Raw genomic sequence first — 13,884 nt, forward strand, 5'->3', positions numbered from 1 at the left:
CTCCAGGCATATTTCCATAACTGGGTGAGTTTGGAAGTTACTGCAATTTGGGAAGATTTTGCTCTAGGCTTGAAATGAATTGGAATAGAATAAAATAACTAAATGAAATTAAAAAGAAGTTAAGATGAAAGAAGGATAAAACAGAAAAGAATAATTTGGGAGAAGGTAGATGTGGATGGTATCTCAGAGGAAGTACAGTGGATTTAAAGATTTGAGAATCCAAAGAAATAGGTTATTTTGGAAATTGAATAAGAATGGCATATATATGCTCTTTAAAAAGGTAAAAATGTTACATTGCTGAGAAACAGGAAGAGAGGGGAGAAGTACTTAAAGAAGGCTCCAGACATGCTGTCAGTTAAAATCTGATCTAGATAGAATGAGGAGACTTTATCCTCATTGAATGATATTTTGCCAAGTAGAAAATGAGTTGAGGTGATTTTGCATTTTTTAAAATGGCATGGTGGGTTTTTTTGTGAGAGAAGGTATTACCTTTGGAGCACTTTTTTGCAGTTTTTTATAACTTTAATAATAACTTGTCAAAATGGGTTTGATAGTTTTGAGACAGCAGAGAAGTGTTTCTAAAAGCTAGGTTTCTAAAGTCATACCTGATTTTCAAATACTTGCAAATTGCAGAGTATACTGTTACAATGGCTATAACTCATTTGTTAAAGAGTGGCAGTCATGACAAAAACGGAGAAGAAAGGGAGTAAAAGTGAAAGAAATTAAGATGTATTTGTAATTAAATAAAAGCTCTTTGTTGATAGTAAAGGAAAATGTCAAGTTTACTACAGAGTGACTTTTGAACTATTTTAATGTCTGAAATGACACGAATTGGTAAATATTTCTTGTGTAAAAAGCAGCATTTCTTCTGGCCATTTCAAATTTAGGATTAATTGCATATTCTTTGTCATTCATTCATGAATTCAGCACACTGTTCTGTGGAAAGTTAAAAGCTTTTTTCTTTGTCTCTGTGACAGAAAGTAGTAACATTGTCTATTGTCATTCTTGAATGTTAATGACAATGCGTTTAGCTTAATTGAAATCCACTGTATTTGTACATATCAGAATTGTAATTTCAGATTTATTTTTATTTTTTCCCACAGAATATAAATGAAGAATGATGCAATACTAATGCTTTCTATGTACAGCCTTGTAAGAATCTTCTTTAAGGACTTGCAGTAAGATAAATACTGAGAATAATTTTTCTCTGGTACAATGTGTTGAAGCAGAGGAACTGGCATTGTCCACCTTTGTAAAAGCTAAGAACTTAAAATGTTTGCTATTTTGTGAGCGGAGCAGTTCTGGAGTGAATTGAACTTCTGAAAATGCGGCCATGGACTGGTTCCTGGCGTTGGATTATGCTCATCCTCTTTGCTTGGGGAACTTTACTCTTTTATATTGGTGGACACCTGGTACGAGACAGCGAGCACCCAGATCATTCCAGTCGTGAATTATCCAAGATCCTTGCTAAACTTGAACGGTTAAAGCAGCAAAATGAAGACTTAAGGCGCATGGCAGAATCTCTCAGGTAGGACCTGGAAGTAATTAAAACTGTTCAGGAAATTTTTGAAATATGAAATACCAGAAATGAAATTGTAAGGGTTGTTTGTGGGAGTTTTTGCAAATTATATTTAATATTTAAGTATAGATAAGTGTTTTAATTTGTGCTCAAAATATATTGCAAAACCTTTAAATAAATGTACATTTAGTCCTGGGCTAATGTAATCATTATTTAAGAGTCATTTAATGGTGTGGAAATGTTACTGTCACAATAACAGAGTTCTGTAGGTGATTCACCCCTCAATGCCAACTTCAAACAAGTGCAATTATTATGACATTCATACAAATGAGAACATCTAGTTCTTTATACTTCTGCATGCAGTAATTGGAAGAGCTCGTTTTAAAATTGCTGAAAACATTTGTACAGCTTGTTGAAGATGAATGCTGACTTGCTGAAGATGATCTGCAATAGATTGCTGCATTATACAAATTCTTTTATCCAAGTTTTCTTCCTTGCCTTGCTGCTACACTTGTAGAAATACTTGTAAAACAGTAGGATCATCTACTTTTTTACAGTCATTAGATTGTAGATGGGTATGATTACATTTTGAAGTGTTTTCTTTCACCTTTTCAGACAGACAGCTTTTCACATAGATTCAAGGTACCTGCTGTCATAAAAACCTGAAAGGGAAAGCTGCTTAGGCAGGATGTGTCAGTGCCAGGTTGGACCCAAGTATGTGGACAGCACCACATGCAGCCTAAAAAGCTGGGATGGATCATGGGGACAAGTGCAGAGGCTTCATATGTTATAGGAAGGTGGAGAAGAGTAAAGCTCAGTATAAGATTTTACAGAATGGGAGGGTGGTGTTTATTTTAAAAATGTCTAAATGAGCTGAATTCGTGTATCTGAATTTTTTACTGAATTGGCTGTCTCTTTCCCAGCTCTGTGCTCATGAGCACCACATGTGTAGCAGTGGTATGGCCAGGATCACCTGTGTAGTACATGGAGAGCAAGGGGCACTGCAAGTTCATCCTGTCTCTTGGTTGGTTCTTGCTTGGCAAGGAGAAACTGATTTTGGGCTTGCCTTTTAATACCCTTTAGGAGCAGATTTTGGATCTTCTACCCTGCTGTTTTACTTCATATTTCATAGGGAAAATTACAGAATTGCACAAATATATTTTCTTTACTAGGGTGTTTTAGGTTTCTGGTCCTGTTCTTGTTAGCTCAAGTCAGTTTGTTTCCCACCTTCATTTAATGAAATCACGCCTCAACTCTGTAGCAGTGAAATGAATTACCTTTCCTCTTTAGCCTGCTCTGATGTTTTTTCTCAGACATTCTCTCTTTCATTCTTATCCAGGCTGTTGGATTTGCTAGGCTGGGTAGACTTCCCTGCCTCACTGCAATATTTTTTCACTGCACTCTGTTCCTGGTTTCTGGAATGCACTGTAGATGTGGCTGCATGCTGATGAGGCTTCTTAGCTTAGAAATATGTCTTAGTTTTGAACTATATGTCAGCCCTGAAGAAGCACCTCAGCATTCATGTACTGCTCCCCAGGGGTGGAGAAATGCCGCTGACCCAAGTACTCTACAGTGAGCATTGATAATCTTCACCTTGAGTAATATGGCCATGAATGGCTGAGTGGGCTATAGTTCCCTAAGCTCAGTTTATTAATATATGATAACAACAGTATTTGATAAGATTTTAATATATGTTGTTGACAAAATGGTGTAATATACAGTGTGCTGATATGAAGAAACTTAAGCAAGGCTCTGTATTTGACTAAATGCAGTATTTGTAACTTTCTTGAATATTAGACAGTAATAGTTAGCCTTGGGGATTCTTGCCTCAGAGGTGGTAATATCTGGCCTTGAATGTAAAGATTACCACCCTCCATGCTTTCAGTCCCCCATGTTTGTCTGACTTGAATAAATGGTAATGTGTTGTATTGCACAGCCATTGAAATATAACCCATTCAAATTACACAGTGACTAGAAGAGAATAAATTGTTTTACCGATGGCAGGGTACTGTTTTCCTCTCAAGAAGGAGGCAGTAGAGACAGGAGGTGCTAAGTAGAGGCTAAACTATATTTGAGGCAGTGATGATTTTTCTAAATATCTTTCTATATTTCACTAGCCTTATCTATATTCAGATAAATATTACCTTTTTGGTGGGCAAGTTTTAAATAATAGCTTATACTGTTGATAATTTCTCATGATTTATAAAAATAAAAACATTAGTTTATATCTACTCTAACCATGTTAGAATATTTCAACATTCCTTTTCTATGCTTCAGTTAATGGCTTCAAGATGCTGAAATTAGATTAAGTGATGCAAAACGGTGTTGACTGGACTCTGTTCAGCTTCTTTTTTGTAAAGATGGTGTTTAACAGTATTTCTGAGACTTTTCCTCAGAGCAGTTCTGTATAACCACAGGAAAATCTGAAATTCTAGCATGAGGAAGCATAAATGACTTTAAATACCAGTTGAACAGCCACACGTGTCCAGGTTCAGTAGTCAGTGCTCTCCAGGCACGAGCCAGTTTGAGACTGGAAGATAACCAGTCATAGTTTATGCTGGAAGTGCTCTGAGGTTGGTGAACTACTAACTTTGAGGGAAATGATGCATGACAATGTAGGGCTTTTCATTATTTTTACTGTGCCAAATCCATAATACTGTTTACATAGAAACATCACAAATAGGTTTTAGACGTATCCTGGTCAACCTGTGTTATTAAAGTATTAAATCATAATGTGGTACAGAATTTCAGTGTCTCATTTCTTTGTTTGCCAGATAGAACAAGTTGTGTTGAAAATAGATGTTAGCTTTAAAATTGTCCCAGTTACATTTTTATAGCAGTATGTCTGTTTAAAATGAGGCATTAACCAGCAGTCCATGGGTTTAGTATCTGTGTACTGGAAGAGATCACTGCTGCTGTGAGCATACATTATAGAAACAAAACACCTCTTAACTTCAGAAATCCAATTAGACAGAAAAGATCACTTTTGCTCCAGTTTACATCTTAAAGTAAAGACGTAATTTATTTTAGGCTTTACTGATCAAAGACAGAAGGACTGGAACTATTATTTGAATATGATTTAATTGCTAGAATTTTTATTTTGTACTGAAAACTCTAGTTACTGACAGTGGCAGTTAAATCTGAGTGGATAAAACAACAGTCTCTGCATCAGTATAGCTCATAAAGGGCATGAGGTAAAAACTTGGTTTTGCTGCTGTTTTTCACTAAGATTTTATATCTAGAGAACAAAAAAGCTCATTTTTGGGGTTAAAACATAGAATATATTATGGTATGCAACAGGGTTAAGCTAATGCCTGAAATTAGGCATATTCCAATTAGGAATTTAAGGTTACTTGTGGAGGATTTTATACAAGATGAGAGTGCCTACCTGTAAAATTGTAACAATAAACAAACATCTGATTAACTATACTAGCTAACTATGCTAGTTACAGTATTTTGGCACTATTAGATAAAAGTTTTGGATGCTAAAAAGCTCCAAGTTAACAGAATTTGTCTTAGTGAGCAATGAAGTTTTGTGAATGGTAGAACATTATCATAATAAGTAGCTGTGACATTAATACTAGCTAGTTAGGGCAGGCAGGAAGGGGCAGAAGGTGGGTATGGTTATAAGAATTTGTAGTTTAATAAAAGTATAAGTTGTTTTTTCATTTCCATTTTGAAGTTAGAGAAAATTGGTATTTCATATTTGATTACATTGTTAGTTAAAATGGTAAAATGCATTTCAGTACATTTCAATTGCCTGGACTTTCCCATTATCATGGGTTCCTATGACTTCTCTCACTTCCTTATCACCTAATAAAAGTGTCAGTTTTCTGGGATGGTTGAAAACAGGAGCTGGTGTGCTTGTTTCCATCCATCTCTCTATGAATGCTAACATAGAAAGACAAGAAGTGATCTTTCCACCCTGAGATCTGAATCCTCCTTTGCTGCCAATTTATGTAGCAGCTCCTCATCCCCAAAGACAACAAAAAAGAAAACCAAAAATGTGCCTTATGAAGCATACCTTATGTGCATGCAAAACTAACCGTTCAAAACTTGAAAAAGATCCTATCTGTGAAAAGGCTTTATAAAGTCTTGCTTGACCCTTTTTTTCTCTGTGGTACTTAAATAATACCTGATTTTGTAATTTTCTTCCGCTTGCTTCTTCTCACACAAGATATGTAAGGAGCAGAATTAAGGTTTTAGGGCATTGATAGGTACTTGTTTGGATTATTCTGGTTTATTTCCCACCCACTGCAACCATTTGTATGTTTGATTTCACAAAATATATTATGTTTTTATGATTTTATGATTTTTAAAAATATTTTTAATTCATTACCCATATTGGTTAAGAATATTTCATATTTTTGTAAGGATTTTTGGTGAGCATATTTTTAGATACTTATTTTCTAAGTTGTATATACCTGTGCAAGTTGGAACAGTCACTCTTTTTGAAAATTGCCTGGAATAAAAAAAATCTTCCTTTAGGAACTGAGTACACTTTTGTGGTGCACTTCTGATTACTTGAAATTACATCAGGTACTGCATAGGTTTTATGGTGTATTTAAAAAGCCTTAGGTGAGAAGTTACTGTAGTTTTTCTTTTGCCAATATGGTGCTTTGTAAAAACCTTCCTTGTGGGCTATAAAGAGGCAAAGATGTATATTAGTGATGCAGAAGATAAATGGGCTTAAAGGTGTTTTGTATTGTCTGAGTTTTAGAAATTATGTGCATGAATATTGTGGTGTAGTGAGATTTGGAGAGGTACCATAGTCTGTATGTGATCATAAACAATATTGTAGGAGCAAATCTGGGTTGATTTTAGAAGCAGTCTAGATTTCAATAGTGCAAAATAGTAATAAAACTGAGTTTTTTACAGGTTGTTGTTTTACTATACTGTATCCAGTCAAACTGGAAGAACCCTTTCAAGGACACTTAAGTAGTAGGTGTGACAGCAAAAATGGAAATCTTTACTGCAATTTTTGTAGTTATTTAAGGGAAACCTGATAGGGAGTAATAATCAAACCAAAGTATTACATAATGTTGTTTCCTAAACAGTAGTTTTAGGAAGTAGTTTTACCTAAAATTTTTACTTACTCTTAGTATTATGATATGACTGCTGAAGACTGTCCCTGTTGCATATAGATGATATAAGGCTTTTTGGAGGATTACAATTACAACTTTTGTAATGTCCCATTTTCTTGGATGGAAGCTGTGTATGCCTTCATCCTTGTCCTAGGGTTGCTTTATTTTTGCAATACATGAATGCTTCATAGTATTTATGTGCTTCTTTGTGTATTACTGGGTGGGAGCCAAATTTTTATATTTTAGGATATTTTTCTCACAGTTCTGAGTGTAGCTTCAGAAAGAAGAGATCAGATTTTGAATTTGAAAGAGTACTAGAGTTGCTTTAATGTAGCTGGTGCTGAGGCTGGTGGAGAATCCAAACTCGAGATCAATTAATCATAAGCAACTCTATTAAAGTACTTCTGTCAATTACTCTGGGCAGTTTTTGGGCCCATTAAACCTGTAGAAAGCATTAAAGGGGCTTGGATAGAAGAATACTTTCAGGTTGATAAGAATTTAAATATTAAAGTACAGTTTTCTATTACATGTATTTAAAATATCTCAAGTTTGAAGCTGACAGTATTGCACAGGCTAGTGTGTGAAGGATGAAGATAATTGAACTAAATGGTGGGCACCTCTGCTCTTTTTACTACTTTTTGTGCAATTCTGAGTTAAGGGAAGGGACACATGTGCAGTGGATATAATCAGCACTGATCAGGGCTGTGCTGATCTAAATTGATAAGGGATGTTTGGTCTTTATTTGCAGATAACATTGACTCTTTTATTTCAGTTTTATTTACTGAGAAGGTTTTGTCTAAGAAGGATGAAGTGACAGCCTGTATTCTTTTTGTTTGTGTGTGCTAGTGGTCATTAATAATTGAACATGATTTTCTTCTTGGGGAAGAGAAAAAAGTGAAAGAAGAAAAGACAATCATAATTTGACTTTAGTTAGTTATAAACCTTCTAGCTCCATACAAAGAACTTAGATATAAATGAAAAAATGAGAAAATATTTGAGTGTGAACTTGTGAAATCTTATATTTTTCCTTTTGCTGATAAATTAGTGTAACCTTTTAAATATCTTGGGAATAGGAAAAGGTTAGAATGGTTTTTGTAATTTATGGGTTTTTAAAATTATTTTTACAATTATTTTATACAGTATGGCAGTTCTTCTAGCTAAATTGAATGTCACTATGATTAATTTTTAAGGTGTTCTTTTTGCCTTCAGAGATCCAGACTAGATATCATTGCTTTTTCATTGCCCCTCTGTCACCTGAAGGTGATGAGAAATTGGCCTAAGTCATATGGATTATGTACATAGAATTATTTTTTTTTTTTTAGCTGGATTAACAAGGGACAAAGTAGAAACAGGTTATCTCTACAACATAATTTTTTTGATGTTTAAAGCTATACAGTAATATCTTTATTTGATGAGTTGATTATGGAAAAGATTTCTATTTGCTATCAAATGGTAGGAAGCAGCATGCAAACATCACACCTTGTAACTACTGAGAATTGAAATAAACCTACTACTTGGTTTATTAGCTTGACTGACTGCTTAAGAGAATTATAATTGTGTTTATTTTGTGTTCATAACTTAATTTACAGTTTTACCATAGTAATAAGTGAAGGACACTGTGTCCTAGATGCTTACTGATGTGGTTTTTTTATTACTGCTTAGAATCATCTTAGTTTAGATGAACTTACTTTAAACTCACCTCTCATATTTTAAGGAGTAAAATAGTTGTCAGGACTTACTTTGGTAAGAATTATTTTGGTAAGAATTCCTGTTTTTCAAGAGGAATTCTTATTCATAAGTATGCATAATTACTAGGATATTCTGCACTAGAAATTATCTGCGTGCAGGATGCCATGAGACTAGACAAGGATTTTAATTCAAACGCTTTTCCCTCAAATGTTGTCGTATCTCCAAGTCAGTTGAAGTACTTGGAGAGGGTAATAACAGCCAAGCTGTGCAGAGAAGAATCTTTTCCTTAATTTTGAGACTGGATGAAAGTGAGGAAGACAGCAATTCTGAGTCTGATGAGGTAACAGATGTGGAGACAAAACTGAAAAAAGAATAAGCTATCTTAGTTTCATCCTAAAATGATATAATTTTTGGAAGTCCAAACAACTAGCTTAGAGAATGTCCCCCCATCCCAGCTCTTTTATCTAACAGTCTAAGTACAATAAAAATTTTTATTGCAATGTGCCAAACAAGATGAATGTTAAATGGCATGCAGTTTTCTTTTTAAGATCTTAATTATATCAAATGGTCAACATTACTGTGCTTCTTTCATATCATCCACAACCATCCTTCTGTAGGATCCTCTAATTGCTACTTTAACAGACTTTCCTTATGCTAAGATGATTTGTACACTGTCTCAGGACTTCTTATGGTAATGATTTTGTGTCCTTTTACCCTATTGTTCTTCACAGATTCTACCTTTAGGGTGTGTGACTTGTACAAGATAAACCCTAACATTTTTTTCTGGCAATTTTGTGGTTAGTTGTTCCTTCACAACTCCAACTGTGGTACCAAGTCAGCAGATCACAAACACATTTCCATCTGGTGGTTTTAAATTCGTGTAAGAATGTAAATGTCTTTCAATATAATTTTTAAAGGCTTGTTTGTATTGTCTTGTACATGGCAATACAATACTGTACCTCAGTGTGATACAATACTGTACATTTTTTGTAGAAACAAATTTACAAATGGATTGTTGACATGGAGAGTATATTTAGGGAGTGCACATGATTAAGATTAGGATATTTTACCCAGTTTTGACATGCTTGTTCCATCAGTGCATGAAAAAGCAGATGTACGAGCAGTTAATGGTAATTCCTTTTTGTGGTAGTTTTAGAACACAAATATTTTTTCAGTAGTTATCCCTAGGATAGGGATCCTTTCAATAGGAAGCTTTAAGACTGCAGAATTTTTTACTGAATTTCTCTCAGGCTACGTAGCTGCTTCTTCCACCTCTCTTATCTCCTTCTGAAAAAAGGTGCTTAAATGCTATGCTTTGTGTGATACACCTTTCTGATGCTTACATTAGGTGTTTGTTCTCTTCAACTGTTCCAGAGAAAATGAACTTCTCATCAGTCCCTGAAATTTTATTGGCATTTATCTATCCAGACCTGAGAGACATTAAAGTTAATAAAATCTCAGTAGGATATTTAGAATGCTGTCATTTCTTTTTTACAGGGAAGGTGCTCCCTCAAACCATTGTTTTCCCTATGCTAGAGGCACCTGTCAAGGACTCTTCCTGTGTATGGTGCTGTGAAACTCTGTTTGTGTGTGGAGAGAATATCTGTTTCTTTTTATGTTCATATTCCTTTATGAAGGAAGAATCATCTTTATGTTCTGCAAGAATTCTGTATTCTTTGCAGTTCTCAAGACTTCTCATTGCACGTCTGCTTGCTTTTTTTCTCTTTAGAGTCTGATCTTACAAAAGCTTATAAAATGTGGAATAATTTTTAATAAGTGTAATTTCTCTTGAAATTAAAAGAGTTTTTATTTTACCTGCTTTAAATTTGTGAGGCAAATAGTAGTTAGCATCTAGTTTCTAAACTTCAATAATTTTGTTTTATTAATACGTGGATTCAAGTTGAAATGGTGAACAAACCTCAGTAATGCCCTCAGGGCTGACTTACGGCTCATAGATTTCAGGATATGTATTTCCATACTTCTCCTGTGCTCACATATCAGAAATTTTACAAATTGATGTTACAGTTGCTGGTGTTGTTTTAGGTGATGTGCAGTTTAGAATAAGAGATTATGACAATGGTACATTTAAGGTGGTTGGATCTTGTTCTGAGTCCATGCAATACATTGAAGTCATCCTGGGTGAATGTGTAGGAAGCCTTAACTAGAGTTCAAGAGCTGGAGCCCTGGTTCTCTAAGAATATATGGCCAGGGTTCAAGAGAAGAATGCACCTCGTGTGTGAATGTAACAAGAGTCAGAAATAGAATCTCTTGAAGGTATGTTGAATAGGCTTTGTTTGTGTGCCAATCAGGTTGACAATTAAACTGCCCCAGATACTGTTTTCACAAGCAGAGCCTTGCATTGTTCATGTTGGTGAGTGGAAGTCTTGAAAGCAGCACAGTATAGGATCAGGCTGAATCCTGCATTGCAGCTGTGTTATGCACTGTTTTTCTCCTATGGAATTGTGCTTTCAAAATCTTGTTTATGTCAATGTGTTTAATTTCTTCTGGTTTTAAGGAAATATTATGAAGGTTTATCAGTAAAACAGTATGGAATGAAAATGAAAGGAGAGCTGAATTGTTGATGCAAATAATTTATCAAATAATTATATTTATAAATCATGCAATTTCTTTATTTTCTATGTCCTAGGATACCAGATGGTCCCATTGATCAGGGACCAGCTGCAGGAAAGGTACATGCTTTAGAGGAGCAACTTCTAAAGGCCAAAGAACAGATAGAAAACTATAAGAAGCGGGCAGGAGATGGTTGGTAGATAAGTTTTCTTTTACTTCTAAAACAAGTTTTGGTGTTTTGGTATTTCTTATCACAAATGTATTGGCTTCTTAACAAGTAATTCAACTAAAAGTACTGATACTGATGCTTTTATGCTTTTTTTTTTTTTTTTTTTTTTAGTAGGAGGCCTTGGAAAAGACCATGAAATACTGAGGAGGAGGATTGAGAATGGGGCTAAGGAACTTTGGTTTTTCCTCCAGAGTGAACTGAAGAAGTTGAAAAATCTAGAAGGAAGTGAACTGCAAACACGCATTGATGAATTTCTGTCTGATTTAGGTCATCAGGAAAGGTACTTGCATTAGTTGATTCTGACCTTTAATTTAACTGTCATTATGTTGTTCAAAGATGTGTGGCAATTATATTTTTAGTTGTTGTCAGTCATCAGGCCTTCTTATTGTTGGGGTACCTTTTTTATCATGTCAAAATATTCTGTATGAGTTTTGTTCATGCTGAAAAAAATTAATCCAGGAGATGTTAAAAATTCAGTGAAGTCTGTCTTTAAGCATATTATATTTTTAACTCTGTTCCCAACAGGATTGCAATAACAGTTTGTGTCTCATCAGTAAACAGTTATACAAAAGTAGTTGAATTAACTAAATATACTGCCTTAAACACGTATCAATGTCCCGAAAAAAGCTGTGATCTCCATGTGTGAACATCAGTAATAAAGCAAGAGCCTTTGAAAATAATGCTGTAGTAAAGGGAAAAAAATCAGAAGAATTTTCAATTCCTTAGAAATAATGTAAACACTATTTAAAACATAAAGGCAATATGAATTTGATTATTAATGTGGGCAAATAGTACGGTCCATTAAATTTTGTAATTTAATATTCCACAGTTCCAAAATCCATTTTGTCATAGATTGAGTTGAAAGTGAGAAGGGACTAGTCAATTATTGAGAATTATTATTTATATAAAAGACGTGATTAAATTTCATCCAATTAGTTCTCTGCCAAGTGCAGTTTTATATATTTGACTGAAATAAAAGTAGTGCTTGGCTGAAGCAGAATTTTCCAAAAGACTTGAGATCTTCAGTTGAACAGTGAACTGACAGAGAAGCTGCCACTTCCCTGGACAGTTTGTTTTGATAGTTATCTCCACTCAGAAATATTTATTCTCCGTGGAAATTATTTCTGTTTGGGCTTTGTGAACTTTAGTTCATGGATTCTTATATACCTTTTAAACTATCTGCTAAAAACTGGGGCAAGTAGTCTAATACCAGACTTTCTCACATCTGTCATGGTAACAGAATCACTCGTGTGCATATGATTCCTCTGTTTATGAAGCCAGGATGAGGCAGTCACCACAGTGAAACCTTGAATAATGTTGTGTGTGTTTGATGCCAGAAGGTTTTTATGTTGCTGTCTCCCAGGACGAGTCCTTTTCCTTAGCCCTCTTCTTCCTACACCAATGATTATTAACTCGTTAAGTCCTATTTGCAAGTTTCTGCATTTCTGATACCCTTATGTTCACATCTCTCAATACTTCAGGGTGAGGTGAAACCCATTCTAGAGATGCATGACTCCTTTGCATTGGATTAGAAAACTTTGCCCTATAGATCTCTGGAAGTTATGAGATGACTTCCACTGTGGTACTGAAAGAAGTTTGTACATGATGCAAGCAATCACAACTGCTCTTTTTTTTTCCTCTGATAATTTTTGTATTGACTACAAGTATTCTTTCAGTTGTCACAGTGGTTATTAAATCCAGAGTAATCTGAAGTCTGTTTAGTCTTAGTAATAGATCTGTGTAGACCTTCCTTGTCTGGTGAGGTCCTCAAAAAAGACTTAAGTCATTTAAACTAAAGTCAAATAGCCAGCAACTAGGTTTTATTAAACTGAAATCTAGGCAATCTATTTACAGTGTAGAAGTTCAAAGGAATTGCATAAGAAAAAAACGATACGAAAATGTTTCTACAATATTCAGTGTGTGTTCCTGGTGCATTTGCAATGTTGCCTTCAAGCAATACAATTATCTTGTGTTGCCGAATGCATTTCTTGGTTGCCTCTAGTCCTGAGGAAGCTTTCTCCTGCACCTTTGAGGTCAAGCTATCTCATTATTTCACTTTGATCTTTCAGTATTGTGTGAACTCTAGGAAAATTCCCAGTTCCTTGTGTACCCATCCTTTAGCATGGGATGCACTGCTGTCTCTGGGGTGTTCTTTTCCCTTACAATGCAGAGTAGCTCCCCAGGAACGGACTGGTCTCATCTTCCCTCTGCTGTCCATCTGGTCACTTCTGAAAGGAACATAGCATATTCGAAATGAGCAAATCAGATGTTCTCATTCACTCTGAGAAGCACAGGTTTTTGGTGGTTGCTTTGTTTGACTCAGTTTGTTTGGCTTGTTTTTTTTGTTGTTTGTTTTTTTCTTATTGCCTGTTTTGTTTGTTGGTTTGGTTTGGGTTTTTTAAGTGCACATGCACTTGTTGAATTTTTTTAAAGGGATTAAACATGTTGCCAAATGCCCTTTTGTTGACAGTGCTGTCTTAAAAAGTTTTATTTTCTATAAATGGAACACTGCAAGAGTAGCTGGTATTACTTATTTTTATATATATACACAAATAGATAGACATAAAGATATCTCAGAAATTTTAATGTATTTTATAATCTAGTGTTTGGATTAGAAAGATTAATGTTAATTATAAGTAGTTAAAGGAGTTTTTCATGCCGTCCTTAGGTGGGAAAGCAAATAAAGAGGTGGGTAGTGATCGAATGATGAGATAGCTATGTAAGGAAAGAGGCTAATATTTATTTTGTTTTGTTTATGAGGAAAGCCTACTGTGTCATAGATCAAGATTTGC

The 13,884-nt window shown here is 34.8% G+C and overlaps 1 protein-coding gene across 6 annotated transcripts in view; it reads left to right on the forward strand.

Annotated features, from left to right (window-relative positions):
* The window catches only part of FUT8 (fucosyltransferase 8), a 106,018-nt gene that overhangs the window by 49,709 nt on the left and 42,425 nt on the right, over window positions 1-13,884 (forward strand). For 4 of the 6 annotated variants that reach the window (XM_032111140.1, XM_032111138.1, XM_032111141.1 and 1 more), the window contains 3 exons: window positions 1,104-1,528; window positions 10,940-11,055; window positions 11,204-11,372. In XM_032111140.1, coding sequence (XP_031967031.1) covers window positions 1,326-1,528; window positions 10,940-11,055; window positions 11,204-11,372 — 488 coding nt within the window. In that variant the 5' untranslated portion in view covers window positions 1,104-1,325. Of the gene's footprint in view, window positions 1-1,103; window positions 1,529-10,939; window positions 11,056-11,203; window positions 11,373-13,884 lie in introns of those variants that run through there. The other 2 variants (XM_032111142.1, XM_032111143.1) reach the window with 2 other exon arrangements.

This window comes from Corvus moneduloides, chromosome 6, assembly GCF_009650955.1.
Source record: "Corvus moneduloides isolate bCorMon1 chromosome 6, bCorMon1.pri, whole genome shotgun sequence".
Classification (NCBI taxonomy): domain Eukaryota; kingdom Metazoa; phylum Chordata; class Aves; order Passeriformes; family Corvidae; genus Corvus; species Corvus moneduloides.